This window comes from Dermacentor andersoni, chromosome 11 (genome assembly GCF_023375885.2).
Source record: "Dermacentor andersoni chromosome 11, qqDerAnde1_hic_scaffold, whole genome shotgun sequence".
Lineage (NCBI taxonomy): Eukaryota > Metazoa > Arthropoda > Arachnida > Ixodida > Ixodidae > Dermacentor > Dermacentor andersoni.
In genome coordinates this window covers 44,172,041-44,195,531 of record NC_092824.1, presented here as the reverse complement: position 1 = coordinate 44,195,531, position 23,491 = coordinate 44,172,041, and the positions used below count along the sequence as shown (strand labels likewise).

General features: G+C 50.6%; 1 protein-coding gene across 1 annotated transcript in view; it reads right to left on the bottom strand.

The window, feature by feature from the left end:
- The window catches only part of LOC126518172 (phospholipid-transporting ATPase ABCA3-like), a 41,018-nt gene that overhangs the window by 9,502 nt on the left and 8,025 nt on the right, over positions 1-23,491 (bottom strand). The window contains exons 2-3 of the mRNA XM_050168018.3: positions 21,662-21,849; positions 18,676-18,849 (exon numbers count right to left, since the gene is read on the bottom strand). Coding sequence (XP_050023975.3) covers positions 18,676-18,849; positions 21,662-21,849 — 362 coding nt within the window. The remainder of the gene's footprint in view (positions 1-18,675; positions 18,850-21,661; positions 21,850-23,491) is intronic.

Sequence of the window (23,491 nt, the reverse complement as noted above, 5' to 3'; positions counted from 1 at the left end):
AGCCAGTCTGGCGGTCAGTGCACGAGTAATACTAAAGACAAAAAAAGAAAGAAAAGACATGAGTTGAAAGAGTGACTTGAGTAGCATAAACGCAATACGTCGAGCAATTTTGAAGTAGTTAAGATGGCGACGAGGAGTCTGCGGTGCTATGAAAGGGGTGACTGAAAGGCAGCGGCATGGTCTCGCAAGGGCCATTTCTGGCGGCATCCAGAAATGGCGATACCCTGGGTTGAGGCGCCAAAAGGCATATTGACTTCGGAATGTGTTGGTGAGGGTGTTTCAAAAATGTATATATAAAAGGGAAAAGAGAGGAGGGGGAACCGAAACCGGAATAACAAATAGGAGGGTGACGTGCGCAAAAGCGGGCGGGGGCAAGTGTACATGTACAGTTGCCCATCTACACTTGCGCATGTACACTTGCACGCAGCAAGATGTAGGGGCAAACTGATAACTGCCTGTAAATTCTTATTCTAGCCCGATTAACAAACATAAAAAATCAAGTTAAGCTTCATTTTATTTTAACGGCTATTAGCGCTTCCAGTTGCGTGATTATCCATGCCCTTAAGCCGCCGAAGCGCTGTCGAGACGTTGGGAAGGCGCTGTTTAAGCTGCATCGTCGTGAGCCTCAAGAACTGGAAACTCGCAGTGCCATGATCCTCAGGCACAAATAATCCCAATCTTCTTGCTCACAAAGCTTTCCAGATCAGTTGTCTCTTCGTGCAGTTCCTTTGACTTCATATTTACGAAGTCTAGCGATAATAGATAAATCCCCTAAATAAATATTCTTAAAAAATTCATGGCCCCAACACGATGGTTTCTTAAGTGCGATCCTATAGCGGAGAAAATGACTTCACGTGCATATTATTTCACATACGTTCTGCAACTACCACGATAGCAAAGGTGGAAAAGAATGAGTAAACTTCATGCCTGCCGATAATCCCGCTTGAAATAAATAATGAACGATAGCTAGGAAATGCGCCAAAATGAAAGTCAAAAGTAGCCAGAAAGTAGCAGAGAGCCAACCCCTTCTTTCTGCCACCAGGCAGTCTCCTAAAGTAGCAATCTGGAGCAATGTAGCCACCAACGGCAACTTTCTCCAGGATATGCCGCGGCGCGCCTAAGTTGGTGCATACTCAACAGATGGAGATAGTAGTCAAGTATAGCCATGGAGGAAGAAAAAATTCACGCAGTAACTACTGTGAGAGTTGTCTAATTATGCAGAAGTATTGCGTCCCTTCCTCATCTCCACGTATACGGGTGTTATTATCAATGCCATCAAACTTGATTCGATCACTGTAAACCCTTATAGACCCTTATCGGTTGTTGTCAACCTTACTGGATTGGGCTAGACCCAACCCTTATTAGCTTTTATCGCTTGTTATCAACCTTATCTCACTCAATCAGAGTTTTCTCCCTATTATCTGTCTTTATGAACCCCGTCAGGCACGATCCTACCCTTACAAGTTTTTATAGGTCCTTATCAACATTATCGGATTTGATGCGATTTTTAAAACCCTTATCAGTACCACTAATTAACTTTATCCGAATCACTCCTACCATCCTAAACCCTTAGCGAAATTTAGCGCCTTAGAGACCCACGTCAAACCATTCTTGAGCGTCATAAGACGTATATACCCCCCCCACCCCATTCACTTCTTGCCTTCGGTATCAACTGATTTACTGCTTATCTGTCTCTCTTGCGCGACGTGAAGCGCGTGAGCCCCCAGAAATTGGTAGCATTACGGTGTGTGAAAGAACGCCCTGACGAAAGGCCGCTCCCGCGACCGCCGATACACGTCAGGAATTTGGCGTGTTTGACATTAAATTTTGGCAACATCGCAATTTTCCTGCTGTCTACAATGCTCCAAGTCAGCTCTATATGTAATCCCAGAGTCGGCTTTAATTACACGCTCACCAAACTTTTCAAGACAGCCTTCGCAGAAACTGCGGTCTTTTTTTACATTCGTTTTAAAGCGAGAGTTTTAATGCCCCCCTTACTCAGAAAATCCAGGGTCGTTGGCGTTGCTTGTGCATTGACCATGTTTTGATGGTGGGCGAAAATGTTCTACTAATCACAGCGGGTCGCGCACGCCCTGTACGCCATCCGGTTCCTTGCAGCGCCACCAGTTCACACTGGCTTCCGCACATCCGCGGAGGCGACCGCGGAGGCGCGCAGCGTGCGCGTGCGGGAGACCATTAAAGGTAGACGAGGGGAAGGATGAGAATGGAAAGGAAATCGAGTAGCTCGACAGACACTCTTATGTAGGCGCTAACGAAAATGGAGGATGTCCAAGGCGAGTTTCTGAAACGGACCAAAGAGCTGGAAAATTAGCTCTTTGGAGCGAGACACACCGAAGGCAGCAGAAGAAAGACTTCGAACAGTCGACGAAAAACTGAGCAGGGCCGACATCAGGAACGAGAATGGTAGGGACGATGGAATGCGGCGTTTCCCGGCGTGACGGAACGGGAGTGCGAACAATGCACGTGGAATGCGCGGGACGTACGGTGGCAGCAGCTAGAGAGAGCCTCACCTACCTTGAAGCGGCCACAAAATAACAAGAGGAACGAACGGTGTCCGTGCCCCATGTCAAACCTGAGTCATGAGAAAAAGATGGCAAAGAGATGCAAGAGATCTCCGCAGTAGGAAGGAGTGAAAATGTAATAACACCCGGTGACTCAAATCCAACTAGGTGCTCAGAGGCCGCTTTGGAGAAGGTGAAATGAGACAGTGAAGTAGTGGTATGGATGTTTCCAGGGCGGACAATGACTTCGTCATTGAGTGAGCAAAACAAAACTTCGCAGAAATGAACACGGACGCAACCTTGTAATAGTAGCGGCTAGGCTAAATGATGTTCAAAACAGAAAATGGACAGGACTGGCCCAGTGCTTGACGAAGGAAGTAGACGACTTGTGCTGTTGTCCCCTTAGGTGCCGATTGTGGTGTGTACGGAGCTGCGTGGCCGTAACACACAGAGAGCGATTGCTGTCACAAATGAGGCGATATGATGGGTGAGCCAAAAGAAAGATTTCAAGGTTGTAAAAGCCAACAGGGAAGTGAGAAGGTACGGTGTATTCCAATGAGACGGAATCCACTTAAATCACATGCCTGAGCAAGTAGTGAGCTGGCGACTTGCTGGTCGCGCAGTTGCTTTGTTGTGGGTCCCACGGGCGTTCAGGAGGTCAGGACAAGAAGTAATGAAGAAGGTTCCCTAGGGTAACCTCAGACTTGCATGACCGTAAATAACAGAAAGGGGAGGAAAAGAAGACAGAAGAAAGCTCGCCGTGCTATAGGACACGTAAACATGCAGGGCCGGAGAAGAAAGAAAATGTGATTAGAGATTCCGGAGCACTTATATAGACAACAAATAGTCGTGCATGCGATAGCCAAAGTACATCTGAGAGACTAAGGAAGGCCATTACTCATTGAGAATTATATTTCGGGAAGATTCGACAGAACTAAATTGAAAAAAAAAAGAATGGGGTGTCCGAATGGTCATACATTTGGGAGCCATAGGAGAAAAAGTAAATTCAAACTGTCTAGAGCATATTAGGCAAGAATGCTTCGCCGGGCGTAACGTATTTATGGGCGCGAAAAATCGCAAAGAACCAAGGGTTAGCTGGAACACCTAAATGTTTAACGAGGAAGCAGCACAGCGAGTAACCACAAACATATCATTTTGAAATTGGGGCTAAGTATTGAAGAGAGCAAGGAGCATTATGCAAAATAGAAGTGAAGCGCGCAGACAGGACACAAGAGTAGAGAAGTGGACAACACGAACGCCGACTATCAACTGAAGGTAGCACTGAGGCGAAAAAAAGAAAGACACAAAACTCATCTGCGCAGGCTCAGGAATGGTAACACCACGTGTCAATCGGGTACACGTGCCGGTCTACGTGAGAGATAACTGCTAAGGCACTTAATCTCTTCCTTATATAAAGTTATATAAGGCTGATTCACGCACGCGCTTCCACCATTATAGACATGCCATGCCTCTACCATAAGACGCGTATCTTCATTCTTATGCCTGTACAATATCACGCATTCATCTAACTCTGGCGTGCAGTTACAATCTCGGCAATGTAGCAAAAGATTAGAAGGCGATCCACCGGAGCGAAGTGGAAATTTTAACGCTAAACAAGTAACCAATATAGTGACAAGAGTCGAGAAAGAACGTGGACAATGACAAACCAAAGAGTCGGAAAATAGAGAAATACTAACTGTATTGACGACAGAAATACGGAAGAGAAGCAACAGGCGTGTTGGAAAGGAAAAATGAAAGCGAGAAGCTTGTAGAACCGTGAGATAAGAGAAGCGATTGATGAATGACAAAATGAATCACGAGAGCACAGGCAGCCAAAAAGCGCTGTTGCCGCTGGATGACGTGTACAAAAAATGGGAAATGTACTGGGAGAGAAAAGGTCCATGGTTCAAATACTGGTTCAAGCAAAGGTACAATGCTAAAGTGAATGGTGGTTGTCAGAAATGCGTGAGGAAAAAGCCGCATCTAGAATATATGGGAACCCAATAAACTTACTGGGCACTAATTCTGGAACGCCACAACAACACATCCTTGACGAAGGCGGAAACCAACTGGAAGGGTTGCTGAATTAAATTACACCCTAAACACAGCAGCCGATTCATTCCAATGTAAGGACAAAGTGGCTTCAAGAAAGTAGAGCATAAACGACAATCAAAGGGAAAAGGAGCTCCTGCTGAAGAATTTAAACTGGACGAAAGCCGAATAGAAAAGGCAAGGCTCCGCTAAATTGAATGACGACATGGTACGAACATGCGATGATGTCTGCTAATACTACTTGATAAAAACATAAGAAATGTGAGTGAGCAAGTCGTAGCGGCTGCCCCACGTGACAGTGTTTGCTAAGAAAGACTGTATTAGCACGCTAGCCGCGTCCACGCTGCAGCATCTGCTGCTTTGCTGACCGCAGCGACGTTATGTCTGCTGCCTTGAATACCGGCGATGCGGCTACGGTGAGTGATCATGACTCCCGGTTCTGCATCGCTCCAGGAAGGTGGCTTCCCCATGCTCACACCGCGTTCGCTCCTTTGTCAGCCGCGAGGTCTAACACGAGAAACCAATCTTTCTTGTTGCTGCCGCATTCCGGGTGGCGACCAACAAGGAGCCCTAGAGGGCTCCTTGTTGAGAGCGACGAACCCGATGAGAGCGGCGAAGGCGTGAGCCTGCTCCGGGCCCCATGAGAATGGCGTGTTCTTCTTTGGAGGATCTGTCAAAGGCCGAGCAACGTCTGTGAAGTTTTTCACGAGAAAGCAAAAGTAAGAACACAGGTCAACGAAGCAGAGCACGTCAGAGGCAGAACGTGGCACAGGTAGACTGCGTACAGCGCGAAGTTTTTCCGTATCTGGTCGGACACCGGATGCGTCAACGAGGTGTCCTAACACGGTGATCTAACGGCGCCCGAATTGACGCTTCGTTGAGTTCAGTTGAAGGCCGGCTTTTCGGAAGACTGCAAAAACTGCAGCGAGTCAGGTAAGGTGGCTGCCGAATGTGGGAGAAAAAACAATAACGCCGTCAAGGCAACAAAGACAGGTGGTCCATTTGTAGCCCCGCAGAAGAGAGTCCACCATTCGTTCAATTGTCGCAAGAGCATTGCAAAGGACAAAGGGCATGATTTTGAATTGATATAAGCCATCCGGCGTGATGAAGGCCGTCTTCTCGCAGTCCATTTCATCAACTGAAATCTGCCTGTAGCTGGATCGAAGATCGATGGACGAGAAGTATTTAGCTCCATCCAAGCAGTCCAAGGCCTCATCGATGCGTGGTAGTGGGTGGACGTCTTTTCGCGTGATCTTGTTTAAGTGGTAATAATCGATGCAAAAACGCCAGGTACCATCTTTCTTTTTTAAGAAGACCACAGGCGAAGCCCAAGGGCTGGCTGATGGCTCGATGACCCCTTTGCGGATCATTTTTTCCACTTCTGATTGGATGAATCGACATTCATCCTGCGATACACGATAGGGACGCCGACAAATATGATTTGTATCTCCAGTGTTTATACGGTGGTGAAGAACAGATGTTTGGCCGAATGGCCTGTCGCTGAAATCAAAGATGTCACTGTACTATTCAAGCAGGAGTCGTATGTCCGTGGTCTGTGCAGAGGTGAGGGCAAGTTCAATCATTCTCGCGAAGTCACCCGTTGGAAAACCGCAGCTGTCAGCTGCAATTGGCGCTAAGTCACTCTCAGAATTCAGACTCTCAATGGCAAATTCGGAATCACTAGGCACGCTGGCCAAGAACATGCCGGCCAGAAGTATTTGAGGGCACAGGCTGAAATTAAGAAGCGGTAGAACGACGTCGTTATTAGTAACCATGACCATCATATGCGGAAATGCTACGTTCCGGTTCGAAAGCTCGTCGATTATGGAGTGCAGCACATATTCACCTTCAGGAGCCTGTGGCTGGCCGGTCAAAGTGACGTAAGTGCCTCGGGCGACAGACGCACATCTTGAAGCGAGCACAAGCACGGTAAGGCGGTACTCGGACCTCCGGCGAGTTGAGGCAGTTCTAACTGTAGAAGGCCGGTCGGGCAGCCGATGAGAGCAGAATGAGTGAATAAAAAGTCCAATCCAAGGATAACGACGTGAGGGCAGTTGTCGATCACAGCAAAGAGAACAGAAGTAGGGCGGCCGGCTGTAATTAAACGCACAGTACACATTCCAAGAACCACCAGCACGCCGCCGTTGGCCACACGAAGCACTCGGGCAGCTGCTGGGGTGAGGACCTTCTTCAAACGTCTACGTAGACTAGCACTCATCACAGATACGTGGGCTTTAGTGTCGACGAGTGCTTGGACAGGTACGCCGTCAATTTTGATGTGAATTACACTTCCCCTTGTTGGCACAGACAAAGGATTTGCTGCAGTAGTCGGCGATGCAGCACCACCTCCGAGGACCGCATTTCCAAGTTTTCCGAATGGGTGCGGCCTAAACCCACAGGGGACGAAAAGCGACGTGGCTGCGGCAAACGGGAAGATGGGCGCCGTGTTTGCGGTGAACAAGTCTGGTGTCCTCGCGGTGATGGTGAGCGGCTGTGCCACGTGTTCCGAGCACTGTTGGCGGCGCTGTTAGACTCGGCGGTGGGCGAAACATTGCGGGTATTTCCATCAGAACGGCTCAGGTTGGTCGGCGTGCAAAATGTTGAGGGCCACGAGTTGCGAGAGTGCCGGGCGACATGACCATTGCGGCGACAGGTGAAACATATCAGCTGGTTGTCCGTAGTTTTCCACTCAGTCGGGTTGCGACAACGTGGAAAGAAGCATCGGGGTGGAGCGAAAATAATAGAAGGGTATTCGTTAGCTCTGTGATTGGCAACAGCACACACAGACTGCAAAGCAATGTTTTCAAGTTCCTGGCGAACGTTGGTTTGTACGAGGAGAACTCAAAATGTGGTAGCATCAGGGTTACGCGAACAGAAACCTGCCGGTGCCCTCGCATGCCGTTCACGTCTAACGATTCGCACCAGGTCCTCTTATGGCGATGCAAGCTGCTGTGCGGGTTGATCTTCACTCGCCAACATTGCGGCAGTATTGGAGAGTCTGACGAATGGCTGCAAGACGCGTCGACTTTTGGTCTGCTCGAATTGTCGGCACTCTTTAATGATTGCATCAGCTGTAGAGCAGCTCTTGTACATGATCAGCAATTCCCTTAAGCACGGGCCCGACCTTCTCAGCTTCTGTCATGTTGGGATCGGCTTTACGACAAAGTGCCAGCACGTCCTGGATGTAGGAGACATAGGACTCCGTGGGGGATTGGGCACGGGAGGCCAGTTCCTGCTTAGCGGCAATTTTACGGCCGGCTGGTCTGCCAAACAACTCTGTCAATATTTCTTTGCGTTGATCCCAGCTGGTTAGCTCCTCTTCATGGTTTTCGTACCATACCTTTGCCGTGCCTCTTAGGTAGAACAGGTTAGGTAGCATAAGCGCAGGGTCCCATCTGTTGATTCCACTGATGCGTTCGTACATGGCCACCCACTCTTCAACGTCGGCGCCATCGGTCTCGCAGAAAGTTCCAGGTTCCTTGGGTTGCACAACGAAAACCGAAGATCACAGCGACGTAGCTGGCGACGGTTATGTTGGAGGCGGCAACGACGTTGATCCCGCGTGCTCACCGTCATTCATGGTGCGGACGGTGATGCGACGTCCACTGCTGAGCTTCGTTTCCAGCCGTGGTAGCCCACACGTCTCACCAATATGTTACGGGGATCTTGCGAGTATATAAAAACTTTATTTACAATATATATACAGGATGAGTAAGAATAGCTCGGACGGCTGACCACCAACAACACGCAGCAGCCAGCGTATCCAATCTTCTCCTTTCCCTCTCTTCTCTTATTCTTACTTAAGAATATTTCTGGCACGGCACTCTGCCGGCCTTCCCAGCGAGCGCATCCTTTTACTGCACCTACTGTCTGAACATTCTCCAGCTGCTTTCTGCCCTTCCCGGTGTGTTGGAGGTGTGGGCGAACAAGCGCCTGGACATCGTAGCAGTGTATGCGGACTATTCCGGCTGCATGCAAAACCTGCTTGTTACGACGGAGCTGCCGGGAAGTGCAGTTGGCGCTCCCCTCCCCATCCTTCGACCACTCACAGTGCACGAGCTTCGCACACTGGGTCAAGAGGAACATTTCCGTCAGGCGTAGCAGCGGCAAAGTGACATTTCGCTTGGCGCTGAAAGCTCCTCCTGAATGCATTCGTCTGCACTGGATGTCGTTTCTTGCGAAGCCGTTTCGACCACGCCCACTTCAGTGCGTACACTGCGGACACTGTGGTCATACTGCTACGGCCTGTGCTTTCGCGGAAAGGTTCCTGCGGTGCGGTGGGCAACATTGCCACAAACTCCTGCGAGCAGCGATAGCCTCGATGCTTTTGCTGCGGCGGGACTCAACCCGCACACGCAACGCGTTGTGCACGCTGTCAAGGGGAGCGCAAGGTGTAAAAATTGGAGGACGTTTAAGCTTCGCCTTCAAGACTGAAACGTGATAGCGTTATCGCACCCCGTTCGCAACGCCCACTCATTCGCTCGGCATGCCCTTGTGTCACACAAAGACGAAACGTGCGCGTGAGCAAGCGGAGCGAACCAAAGAAGTCGGTGTCTCGGAGGGAAAAACGATCTATGCGGGCCAAACGTCGTGATGGGCACGGACAACATCGTGTTAAACGCTGTCTGTCGGCTCTGCCCTTCAAGCCCAATGCGGCTTTGGCAGGCCTATTATGTATTAGTGTTAGCGGAATTCTGTGTCAATAAAGTATTATTATTATTATTATTATTATTATTATCCTCTATCTCGCTTGAGAGCACCACGTAGACGCATGACTCCTCGTCCGCAGCACGGCACATATCGCAGAGGACGCTTTCCCACTGTCAGAGGTCGTCCCGCATCAGACGCTGCACCTGGAAATCACGCTGTGAGCAGAAAGAGGAGCCGCGTCGCAACGGCGAGTGGCGCGCCACCTGTCAGGGCAGCGCCGTACATTGCGAGGATGAGATCATCTGTGTTTGCCGCAAGATGGATCTGCATGCGCGCCAAGCCCAGAAGAAATGTAATGGAAACGTACTTCGCTACGCGTTTACCTGCGACTTCTGTAATTTACATGCCGATAATTACCGATATACACAGAAGTATAACTTTCTACGGCACGTTTCTAAGGCAACACTGCATTCACTAGAGGCGCTTTTGTCCCGCTTTGAAGCATCGAACTAGTGGGTGAGTGGTAGCGTCTCCGTCTCACACTCCGGAGGCCCTGGTTCGGTTCCCACCCAGCCCATCTTGCAAGTCGTTTATATTTATGAACTGCCCTCCGCTAGTTTTCGCTCACGACCAACGCCGCCGACGCCGATGACACCTGCTTTTTTCTGTGACACGAGATCCTTAATGCTGTCGCGTTAAAAGCCGGTGTCTGAGGCCCCTGATCATCTACTTTGACGAGCCACAGTGCGGCTTGAGGCTTCTGAGACTACGGCTATCAGTTGCGCTGTTCTTATTCCTGCCCTGCGCAAGCGTGGCGGATAGCCATTGTCACTTGCGGGTCATCGGCCTCGGGATCCTAATCTTTCATCAAGCAATAAATAACCCTTGGATCACTGGATCTCGTGCCGCCCCATCTCGCAACGCGAGCTATCAGAGAATCAGATGAAATAGGAAGGCTTACATCAAGCTGTCTTATGTCTCAGTGCCTGCGGCCAAAACCAAGGATGCCTCTACTCTAGCATGTAGACCTATTGCCTGTCCTCAGCATCGGACACCAGTCTAGACCGTGCCTTCTATTCTGGCAGTGACGACTCCACCTGCTGCCGTGAACAATTCGCCTGCAGATGAGGCAGTTCTAATTCCATCCCTTCAGGCAGAGATGGATAGCTTGCAGCTGCTGCTGCATTATGCGACTGCCCTCCTACCGGAGGAAAACGCCCTACGCGCCTCCTACTTTGCGGCAGGTGGCGCAGCCAAAGAGAGTGGTCACCATGGCTAACCACCGGGGGAACTGCTGCCGCCAGCCGAACGCGACGCAGCGCACTCGTTCCTGAGACGGCAAGCTGCCCACTAGGTGCCTTTCCTGCAGGGTGATTACGATCTACTTTCCCTGCAGGAAGTTGGTGTGCCGGCTGAGGAACTTCGACTCCCCGGCTATATCGGGTACTCCAGTGTCAAGAGGCGTTCCTTGATCGCCCGCTCTGTGACCCTCTGCATGGATGCAGGCCATCCACAAGCTTCCCCAAGCTCAGTGGTCTACGTGCGCTGCTCTATTCGTCATGCCGAGATCCTTGTTGCTGACCTGATAGCCGAGCAATGGTGTACTGTGCGATGACTATGCGGCTTGGATCTACGGACATTACTGCGGCGAGCATTCGTATGCGTCCGTGACGCCCTTGCCACGCCCGCTGCCTGTTGCGACTCTCTGTCCATCTGGGACAAGAACACGTGCTCTGCGACGACTGCAATGTACACCGTGCAGCCTGCGGTAACCGCAGCTACAGCACCCGCGGCAACACTGTGGTAGATATACACTTCAGGCTCGCCTTGTCACCATAAACACCAAGGAAGATACTTGCGCAGGGGTACCAGCAGCTTCACCTTAAGCACTATCGTCCACCCAGACATTACAGCAGAATGCTGTTGGTACATTTTGGCCATGGCTCCTGATATTTTGGGGTCCGATCACCTTCCAATCCTGCTGGCGCCCTCTTCCGCTCAATCCTACATGTCAAAGTCCTGTACATTGATCTACGGGGATGCCTTCCCGCAGGTCTTCGCCAACAATTCCAGCGGACAATTTCTGTGCAATGTTCAAGGCAGTACAGCGGCGGCTACCATCTGGGCGGCTATACAGCCGTAACATCCTCTACCGGACTTGCCGCTGCTTAATCTGTGGGCCGCACGACGCCAAACAGAGCGCCGCGCCCTCCAAACCAACCACCCTGAGCGCTGGACTGCCTTCTGGTGGATAGACGCCGCCATTCAACGTCAAGCCTACCTGAGGCGTCGGCAGAGTTGGCACAGTGTCTGCTCAACCTTCCCAGGTGCTCGTCACAGTTCCAAGGAGTGGCGACTTCTACGCTCGCTCCTGCAAGGTCCCATGATACACCAACCAATTCTGTTCGTCGCGATCACCTTGAGGACTGGCTAGATGGACTTGGCAGAGCGACTATCGGACCACTTCAGATACCGGTCTTGGCGACGCTTGTTCTACCGGAGGACCGGGGCAGTCTCCAAACCAGAGCTTCCTGCTTCCTGCTGAGCCACCACCATTCCTGGACAAAGGAGCAGATTGCAGCCCCGTCTACCAAGGCACACACCTCCCAAAGGCCCGTCTCCCTCACCTCAGCAGCCTGCAAGGTGTTGGAGTCTGTAGCATTGGTGCGCCTCGTGTGGATCTCCCGAGCTCTCGATTTCCCCCAGGAACGGCAGACCCTTCCGTCGTCACAGCGCACTGCTGACTGCATCGCGGACGTCGTATAATCCTTGCAGGATGTCAGAGGTTCTGGCGAAATGACACCATGGTCCTTCTTGATGTGGAAAGCAGTTTTCATGAGTTGCCCTACACGGTCATTGGGAAGCTCTCTACATGATCTTGGGGTTACGGGAGGTCTCCGACGTTTTGTCCTGGCCTTTCTCACAGGTCGCTCCCTTTGCGTAAGGATGGGAAATGCTGTGAGCTCCCAGCGGGCAGTTGGTTCCGGAGTGCCGCCGAGATCTGTCCTGAGCCCCTGCCTTTTCAGCTTGCCCTTGCCAACTCTCCCTTCGGCCGTCCCAGCGGACTTCAAGAATCACGCTTCATCTCCGTATATGTCGATTATGCAGCTCTGTGGACGCAGGGTACTACTAGAAGCCCTCCAGCCGTTCGGTTCTGCCGGCAGCGAATCCTGGAGGAAGTTGTTTCTGTTTTCTACTTCTATACAGTGCGCGTTTCCGTGTCGTCAACGAATACGGAGGCACTTTTCGTATACCCCAGCGTAGTCATACGTCGCCGAGAAATCGAGCAGTCCGGCTGGTCCTTGGTGGCAGCCACATATGATGGAAACGGGCCGACATCTACTTGGGCCTACAGGGAGACCACCTACCCTGATTGAGTGCCAGTGGTCCAGGCGTTCTTCACCAAATGCTAAAAGTACAAAAAGCGGTTCGCCGTCTCCCGTTCCGCTGCACAGCATGCACGCAACACTAGGGTATCCGCGTATACGCCGCAGTGGCTATGTCCCGGCTTATTTATGTGCTCCGCTCGTGGTCCTGCCACGTGCTCTCGGTCACCGCCTGCAGCTCCAGCACGGGAAAGCCATCCGGATGATTCTTTGCTGGCCAAGGACCTCGCACATCGATGCCATGCTACCATCCTAGCCGAGGCAAACACTTGGTAGCTGTCCCTGCTGCTGCTACAGCGTACCCTCCATTACATTCACAGGCTACATCGTGCCCACATTGGCGATGTTTTGATCACAAGGGTGCGATGCTGACCTCCATCGCGCATGGGCAGCTGTTGCAAGTTGTACTAAGACGTTGTCGGCCGTCCTCCTAAGCTACCTATCCGGCCACCTTCTCGGTACCATCAGCCACTGTAGGTTTCTACTACTATGGAGGGCCTCCTGTGTCTTGTACAAGGCCTCGATATTTCTTATGAAGGACCAGCTCGAAGAACATCTACACAGCCGGCTCCGTCCTTAGAAACTCCAGTCCATGCAGCCTCCTGCGTGATACCTTCCCTTCAGTGCTCGGGAGTGTGCCGGCTGCCTTTTGCGGCAAGCTCCACTCCTGCTGAGGTGGCTAGCTTCCTAGTGGCTGCAAACCTGCTAGTACAGGACCCCCCCAGCTTCTCCGGTTTTCATCATCTTTGACTCGCAAACGGCGCTCCTGGCTCTTCATCGACCGGCCACCACCGACCTTGACGTTGCCCTCCTGGCGAAAAAGCTTCGTGCGCTTGTTTCGAGTGGCTTGAAGGTGTCGCTAGAGTGGCTCCCCTCTCACATCGGCGTCCAGAACAACGAAGAGGCTGACACGCTGAAAAAGGCAGCACACTATACCACTGTTCCAGTCAGCCTCGCTGTAACTACCTTCGATTAAGCAGGGTACACGCTGCAGCGGCACCTTACGGCGTTCCACACTGATCAGCGCGCCGCCAGCAGATGCCCTTCCCGTCCACTTCCAGATCACGGCCTCGCAAGGCAGGAGCGGCCTCTCCTACTGCGCCTACGGATAGGCCCCTCCTTGACGGCATCTTGGAGGTAAATCAAAGGCCTGGTTCCATGCCCGGCCTGCTAAGAGTGGGGCTAGGACGAAACCTTTGAACACCTACTTCGTTTCTTTCTCGCATTCTCCAAACAAAGGGCTTTTCTCTACGCGTCATTCCGATGCCTGCGGCTAGCATCGCAGCGGCTGTTTTCCGGATGGCACCACGGCTCCGCTTTCAGGCACCTTGTGACGTTCCTGGAGGAAACGGGGCTGGCGTGTAAATTGGGAATGCGCTGCCTGGCTATCGCTGACAGCCAAGTGCTATGTCATCGCATCGACCTTTTCTTCCTTATATCCCCCTCCCCTTCCCCAAGGCACAGAGTCATGCTCTCTAAAGGGCTGCAGAAAATAGCTCCTCTTCCTCTTCACTACCACATTCTCTCTCTGTCAGGTGTGTCGCCGCGAGGCAAAAAGCACCGAAAGAGGAAGGCGCCTGGTGGTGAAGAAGGAAATAGCCATGTTCTCTGTTACATACCAGGCATCGCGCCGTCGACATCAATGTATCATTCACGACCGCGTTCGCGCCCTTTCCCGTGTGTTTCGACGCCGAGGTGCTCGGTGAGCATGTTCGTGGCGTTCATATTAGAACATTCTTCACGCAATGTACAGAAAGGGAATAGCACCCATGTGCTTGCGCGTAACCGGCGTTCACGAAGTCAAACGTCAGTGTAACGTTCCTGTACTCCGGGTACAACAAAATCATATGGTTCAGACATATTCCCCTAGTGCAAACGCGGGGGTTTAGCCCAGTAGTCAAGGCATCCGGCTCCTTAGCGTGGCGTTGTAAATTCGAAGCTCACCAGTTCCAACATATGTCCTTTGGAATTTACTTTGCACATACCTTTCATCATATCGATTCGTGTTACGTGAGAAACGGACGGACCAGTTGTCTGGTTGGGTAGGCAATGAAATGCTTACGGATATAAAATTCCAGCAGAGACCCTACCCTCTCCGCGAAGTAGGAGAAAAGTGTGAAGGAAGTCGCGTAGTATTTTTCACTGTAGGAGCCATGCTTTCAGGGCACAATGGCGGTTTTCTTATTGTGCTGTATGCTGATACGTGCGCTGCCCCGTAGGTCTCGTACCATTGTAAAGGCGGCGTGTGTGCACTATTGCGTTAGTCTCCATGTTTTGGTCGGCTGTGTTGTGGCAGGGTGGGACTGGGAAAAGTGGAAAGCGTGAAACCAGAGTGCATACAACGCCGTACACCACGCACTACGCCACGGACGAAGGACGATTTGGGAATCTATTTACAGTCTTCGGGAGATTCATTCTAAAGTGCCGTCATAGACTGATGCTGGTGTACTTCAGAATGCGTACGACAAGCGCCTTGCAAATCAGTGACAACTGGATAGCGTTCCTGCTTTCGACAGCTGTCGATGCATTTGTGGCACGTAACATAGCCCTGTGAATAGGCGGTAAAGAAGCGGTTGCTGTGAGTAATTAAAGGGCGAACCTTCCTTAGCTGAGATTTCTGTGTGTTCGTGGGACGCAGTGAAGTGATGGTTGGTGGTTGGCCGCCAATTTGTCGAGGCAGTTTCCTTCCTGTCGTTCGCATTTTTCGCCTCCAACGTGGATCCGATCCTGGCTGCGCGCAACGTGCGAGCAACATAGCTGCCCGATCAACTAATCCAACCACGATGTACCATCGTCATGTCGGCAGAGCATTGTGCTCTAGCGTTGGAAGAAGTTCACAGCGAACTTCGCAAATTAGAACATGAGGCCGATCCCTGCTACTTTCGTCGCCTTTTATGAAAATAAATCTGCGCGCTCTCACTGTGCAACGAGAATGCGCACGCGATGACCGGCCGCACATTTTACGCACATACATCATATATAATCCATCAATATATGGCTAGTGCATCAGTAGTTTAGGTTAGCAAACACGAATGTGAGTCGTGCTTTGAGGCATTGTTTCGGTTTATTGAACTAGTTTCGCGTGGCCGCGCACCGCCGCGATATGACGAGCCACAGCGCTCGCCGACGAGAGAAGAGTACGCATTTAGATGCATGACTGCGTCTGGAGGTGCATTCTTCTAACTGTATGTGGAGCTTTACGAAACAAAAAGCCCGCAGTTTCGCCCGAAAGGCGAAGCATAGATTGCGAAAGCAAATTAGTATACAGCAATACGAAGGATACTAGCCATAAACTTGTTCCCGTAAAATCATGGAAACATTTGCTGACTAACTGAATTAACAAGCATTGTGTCAGCGCACACAAGAAAACATGAACACATCACAGTCGATGAGCACGCACATTCATTGTCAAAGCACTGCTGTGAGCAAGCGCGGCGGCAGCAGCGAGCGAAGCGACCTTCGTGTGGTCTATCGCTTCAACGCAAGAGCGGCGAGAACACAGCGTGTACAAATGTGTTAGCCGTATCGAGATCCCTTTTAAGATACGGCGCGCGCGACCGCGCGATAAGAACAACTTTATAGACTCATAAATCTGGGTGGTGCCGTTCAAAGAACGCGCTTTTTGGCCGAGTGAAAGCCGCGCTGTCTCCCCGCTTTCCTCCATATATCATGCGGGAGGGAACCGCGATCGTCAGTTCTCCTTGCGCCCGGGCGCGAAGTGCGCAGTTGCTGCCGGACCGCCACGCTGCCCCCCCCCCCCTCCTCCCATCTCCCCACAGCCTTTCGCGCGATTGAAGACAGTACATTTGCTCTCCGCTTTCTTCCTTTTCGCGCGCCTGATTCAGCCGCGCTCGTCGGCTTCCCTCGCGTGGTTTCACTCCCACATACAGCATTCGAAGCGCCGCGACGGTCTTATCGCCCTTAGGCTTTATGCGGATAATCACGGCAACGGCGACGGCAAAAATGCGCCTGGAGCATCCATATAATTGCTTTCGCGATAAAATCTGTTGCAGCCCACGCACAGTGGCCAACAGTATATACACGTATATGCGTGCGGTTCGTGCATTGGCAGGGCTCGCTACGGCCGATCGACCATTAGGCATTTTATGTCCGCGCAGACGTAGTTTTCTGTTGAGTCTTGTTCACTGCTGCACATGGTTCGGGAACGCTCTGTCCACTGCCACTCTATGGCGCATTGATGTCTGCTGTAAGCAGGCTTCGCGCCTTTATTACTAACAGCTGCTTCTCGATCATCCTTGTGTGCCACGAGTGCGTCGCCAGCTGTCAAAAGTGGGAACGCTCCCCAACTGTCACTCACCTGCAAAGCGTTTGTCGTACCGTCTGAAGCACTGTGGTTTCAGTCTGTAATGGAACGTTAGCACTGTATCCATCGAAGACGGCAAGAATACTCCCAGATCGGCCATCGACAGTAGTGCGGTATGTGGTGTACAGCGTTGTATAAGCGCTCGTTTCACGCCTCTCGCTTCTTATAATGTCACCTGGCCTGAACAACAACCTGCAAAACACAGTCTAGCTAACACGGCGGCACAAGACACGGGTACTAACCCAAACTTATACATACGGCATCTTCACCACGGTACGAGATCTACGGAGAAGAACACGACGTGAGTCTAAGCCATAGTAACAAAACCCCCATTGTGCCCCGCAAGATGGCCGATACAACAAAAAATACCACATGGCCCTCTCCACACTGCTCTCCTAGTGCGGAGACTTGGTAGGGCCTCTCCTCAGTTCCGTATTCCGTGAGTATCTCGCACCCTTGTTTGCTTCTTTCGAGGCATCTTGCGTGCTCTGACGACGCGGCGGGCAATCAACGTGAACGACCTGGCATCTCGGCAGAAGGAACTTTCCGGTCGTTCAATATGCCGAATGCCCTGGTGTGAACTTGGAAATAAAGCGAATGCACTCAGAGTTACAAACAGCAAAATGAGTGGGTGAATTATTTTTCAAATGATAATAAAAGGCAGGCGGGGGGGGGGGGGGGGGAGGGGGCAGCAGTGCAGCGCTGTCTTGACTGATCTTAGTTATGATTACAAGTTGTTGCACAGAATGGTGAGTGCCAGGTATCGCATACATTGCTATATTGTGACTATATGTTGGCCGTACTAGTTACTGTCTATTGAAGCTTAGTTTCTTCATTTGTTCGTGCATACAGCGTGCGCGAACAAATAAAAGTGAAGTCAGATTTCAATTGTCTCTATCGGTGACATTCAAACCCACCCTAATCTTTCACGTTCTTAATAGATATGACTGCCGTCATTAAACGCCTAGTTATGTTTCCCTTAGGACACTAGATCTTCATATGTTTAAAAGCACACTTGCACGTAAGGTGAAATAAGTTGCAACATCAAACAAGCTAAATAACTGTTCGCGTAGCAGCTGAAATGGTGAACCGTAGATCAATTTAAACATTTGCCCCAAGCAGCTTATGATCACGATACCACTTCTACTTCAGGGTTTGACGTCATACATCTTTCTGTGTTATTTTGTTGACAGAAGCTGCCCGCACCCTCCGAACAAACTGATGGTGATGGCAACCAGTGTGACAGGCCGACATTTTCTGAACATGTAGGCTTCTATGAAAGTTTCCCTACCAGTTTACCTTGATTTATATACACTGAGCAGCACGCTTCACAAACAGAGTGCAGTTTCCAAACGTCAGGATGATGCGGCCATGAACACTTGTGAAATTTCAGGAGGAGTCATATTAACGTCCCACATAAAAGTAAACAAATTATCAAATCTAAATTGTTGACACTCAAACTTATGAAAAACAGGTTTGCTTTTTTTCTCTCAATGTCGGATATCTCCTTCAAGGCATTGTGATGGTTACACTGTGATGGCTACAATGTGTGATGGATCACTCGATCAGAAGAGGTTCGAAAAACAGTTTCCTCTGTGCTCACACCTCAGCTTCATTCTACACTGACTTCGTTTGCCTGCGACTAACAAATCGAGCACTCGTTTGCTCCTCGCTCGAATACAGTCATTTTACCGTGGGCTTCGTTGCGTAATAACTTTGCCTGCACTATGGCAGCACTCACTTGTGTGACGTAAGTATGAAGGTAGTCTGCGTGCGTTTCTTGACCTCCGCGATGGCCCTGAAGATCTTGTTTCGGGACACGACATCCACGCCTGCGTACGGCTCGTCCAGAAACACGAACGGCTGCAGGCCCAGCAGAGCGGTGCCAATGGACAACTTTCGGCGGTTGCCTCCGCTGGGGAATGGACAAAAAAAATTAAATAATGGGGCTTTACGTGCCAAAACCACTTTCTGATTATGAGGCACGCCGTGGTGGGGGACTCCAGAAATTCGGAAAACCTGGGGTTCTTGAACGTGCACCTAAAGCTATGTACACGGGTGTTTTCGCATTTCGTCTCAATCGAAATGCGGCCGCCGTAGCCGGAATTCGATCCCGCGACCTCGTGCTTTGGCAGCCTAACACCATAGCCAATAAGCAACCATCGCGGGTAGGGAATGAAGAGAAATTACATTGTTACTTGGGAATGTTGCCGATTGCAAGACGGCCATGAAAAAGCGCGGCACCAACCACTATGCATTACTGAAAAAGTGTAAAGGCGGGGGTGATGCTGAGGGCGGGTTAACTCGCTTATGCGCAGAGGGGATAATGTGCTCATTGACCTCAGAAGCAGTGTGTTTGTTCCTAACCAAGCTGGGTCTCGATAATATTTTTATTGTTTACTCTGAGCTAACGAGCGAATTTCCTAACTTCTGCTGAACAATTTCCAATCAGTCAATAAGAATTGCCTCGACATTGGACAGATGACGGATTTGTTTGCTCAACTTCAGCGACAGAAATAATTATTCAGACAATGTCACTGTGTTTGCATCCGCTTAAAACGATTTAGAGTACTGCGGTATTATACTTTGATAATTAAGCATATAGTCACGTGCTCTTTCTGCCTTCATGCTACCGCTGTTGTCTAGGTGCAACAAGTGCGTTAACCTTGTGGCTAAGTGCGGGGTACTAGCAAAGACTAAAAGGTGAACAACCACCGCCGTCTTTATGCCTCTTCAACTGTTTCCTTGTAACTCAAAAAGTTGATGGTTTGGGCTTGTTGATTTTCCATTTCAGATTGTGTGGTACAGCGCGAATCAGGGAGAAGGGACGCAAGACAGCGCTCGTCCTCGTTTTTCTTGCGTACCTTATCCCTGATTCGCGCTGTACCACACAATCTAAAATGTCCCCTTGTATCCCGATGCCACCCCTATTTGTGTGTGTTCTGGCAGACCAGCATGAGTTCCCAAACTTTTTCTCATGTTTGTAATTTACAAGCTCCCGGATCGGCCCAAAGCTCATTTGAAGGCGGCATCGCACCCGTCAAATATTGTAAACAAGCATCTATGGCTAATAACAAACAGCGCACTGAAAGTGAAGACGAACGAAAGCGTACAGACAAGCACAAGCGCTGTGTGCGCCTTCCTTGTCTTCGTTTTCAGTGCATTGTTTGTGATTAGTCACAAAACGACACAAGCTTGCCCGGTTTCCTAATCCGTTCGTTTAAGCTTTATTTTTACACGCACGCGTAACTGGCCAGCTCTTCAAATCGACTGTGTTTGTCTGAGGCCACGAGGCAAACGAACCATGAAAGCGCCAGGAAACCAAGAAAATCGCGCGCCTGGGTAGTTCAAAGGAGCGCGCTCAGCGCGCGGTAAAGTACTGCCACCTAGTGGTACGTGCAGGTAACGTTAGAAGTACAGATGTAGAAACAAGGCCAAGCGGAAGGTAGGCGATGTGGGCGATACGCGCTGGGTAGCTCTCCTATGGCAGTTCTACTGGTTTTCTTTGCGATACATACGTGGTGGGTTTCTGTCGTGGTAACGTCGTCCTCGCCCGACGTGCACTGCGTGTTCGAGTGAAAGCGTGCGATGGTGAGGCGAAGGTGGCGGCTCAATCTATCGTGCGCACGGGGAGGAAGCCCGCCGTATTCCGTCGCGAGCATTGCGCCGTGACACTGGGTTTCAGGGACGGAGCGGGGGCGTATTACTTCGGCCGCGCATGATAGCGGGCGCTTTATGTTGAAAACGATCTGCTTTGGAGGCACGTGTCTACGCCCCGTAGGTCTGCGTGTGCTGTGTTCTCACCGATGAGTTTGCGTTGAAGCGATATAAGCACGAAGGTCACTTCGCTCGCTGCTGCTGCCCCGATTCCTCAACGCCAGCGTTTCGACAGCCGGTGTTCGCGGTGAATGTTTACGACGGGGGCCTCCTACTGCGCCGGCTGCTGCGTCTGACGCGGCTGCGCCAGCCCTGTATTGAACACGATTTGTGATGCTGACAGTATAGGCGTCAAGGCGCACCAGTGACCGATAGCGTCGTGTGCGCCACAGCACCCATACGCCTGTGCGTCACCCGCTTTCGCGAAGGGAAACATCACTTCTGGCGATAAGGCAGAACGCAACCGCTGTCTCGCAATTGGTTGATAAATTATAAAATATTTTCTACTCTTTCAAGAATTTTGCTATCCGATCGTTCACAATAATAACGCAACAAATTGTCAATGTCAGTGCCAATAGTCCAAACATTTGAAGAAATCAAATGTGCCCTACTTGTCAATAGTCACTATGCTAAATAACACTATTTTTCGAGTAGTTTTCGACTTCAGAAGACCAACTTCCTGCAACAAAAGGCAATATTGGTTGAAATACGATACAATTTATTCACGTGGGCACCCTATGTGCCTAAAAAAGGCCAAGTTATGTCTTTTGCGATCGGCGCAGATTGTCGTCTACGCGAACAAACTGCTCATTTAATCCTAATGTTCCGCCCGTGTATTAAATAAACCTTCGTAACAGAAACACACTAATCTACCGAATACTCGGACGTGACTATCGTTCTATATTTCTTGGAAGAACCATCTTCTACTATCACAAAACACTTCGACCAGTATTCCATTCTATTCGTCTCGGCACTATTCGATTCACATTCAATTCTTTTTGAAGATTAGTACTCGCACACGCCTTACAGTAAGAATGCTAGCTAAATAAATTAAATCGGCGCTCGCGAACCTGTACACGCCGCACTCCTTCGACGCGTGCTCGTCGAGGTCAACGACCGATATGATGCTGTCCACCATGGGCTTCAATTCGCATTCAGGGATGCCTCGTAGTCGGCCGACCAGGTACAGGTACTCGTACGCGTTCAGCCTGTCCAGTAGGCCTCCGAGCTGGAAGCAGTAGCTGACCTGCGACTGCCACTGCGTGGCAAGGGGACAAGGGAAATCAAATTTATTTCCTCCTCAACGCCAAACAAATTAGAGGGCTGAGTACATAAAAAAAGAATGCAAAGAAATTGAAACAGACCAAAATACGTCCCAAACGAGTTCTAATCTGACACCTGATGTGTATGCGTCCCCAAGACAGCGAAGTTGTGCAGACAGCTCCTACGTGACGCCACGAGTACAACTTACCACACTGTGCTGTTCCTGCAGCATGGCGGCTGGAATGACGTCAGTTCATCATATTCACTCCCCAGATTAACCTGGGGGGGGGGGGGGGGGTATTCTTTGAGAGTCCACCTAGTGAACTGTCCATTTCGGCCGCTGCTGATTGGACGCAGCTGCACGAGAGAGGAGGAGACGAGCGGCCCTAGCTAATCAGCAGCGGTCCAAGTGGACAGTCCACTAGGTGGACTCTTACTAATACCCCCGCCCCCTGCTTCAATGCCATAGAGACGCTGTCAGAATGCTGGTGTCTGTGCCAGATGCACGGCCGAACCGGCAAAACGACCGCAATAGAAGCTAACAGACGAAGCTTCCCACGGTGCTGGTGAGAACAACATGGCGGCTAGGATGACGTCAGTGCAAACCATGGAGGTCTGGCACTCATAGGACGTAAAGAATTTGTTCGCTCGATCACGGTCCTGCTAGACTGAATCACGCCATGATCGCGCTCGATCGCAGCAGCATGCGTTCGAGCGCGGTCATGGCGTGCTGATCTCAGTGACGGCTCACACGCAGAATACGGTGCAGGAACACAGGTACCAAACAGCTATACAGAATATAAAACATGGACGTAGACAAGGACAAGAAACATCACACGTGACTGCGCTCATGTTATAGCAAGGCTCTCTACACCGCCTCGTTCCTAATGCTAACATAAAAACAAATTAGAAAACTCCAATCTTTACTCAACACCCTTCACAAGGCCGTCCTAGGCCTACCAATGTGCACCTCAATTCAGCGCCTTCAACACATGGACGGGCCCCTTTCACACTCTCGCCGAACTAACAGAACAGCATCGAGACAGACAATTATAGCGCTTGTCTTCTAAGGAACAAGGATGCAGCTTCCTGATACCTGTAGGGATAGCCGTCGTCCGTGCAGCTGACCCAAGTTAATCAAAGCCCTCAGCCACAACGCAACATTGGATTTGCAAACATACCGACCAATATGGCGCCACACCTACATGTCCGGTTGACGTCAAGCACAGACAAAACTTCATCACAGAGACCGGAAGTGTATCGCGATATAGAGGGACACCACACGCTCAAAAATGGGTCGTACGCGTATGCAATATATAAACCCTGGCAAACAGCACCGATCGCCGAAACAGCTGGGCCGCTTCCAACACTCCCAACGCAGCCACTCCATAAATTCAGGCGATATGTCATAGCAGAAGCTTCTCTATTTACTAAGCCCCGGCCTAACACGAAGATTTACACCGGCTCCAGCCTAGTCATTTCCAACATGCAATGCCGACTACTGGAAACCCACCTACATACCATTCTAATAGAGTCCTGTAACCGCTACCCGCACATTACAATGACACTGAGTTGGGTACCTGGTCATGCTAGGATCTAGAGAAATGAGTTGCTTCATCGACGTGCCGGCGAAGTTA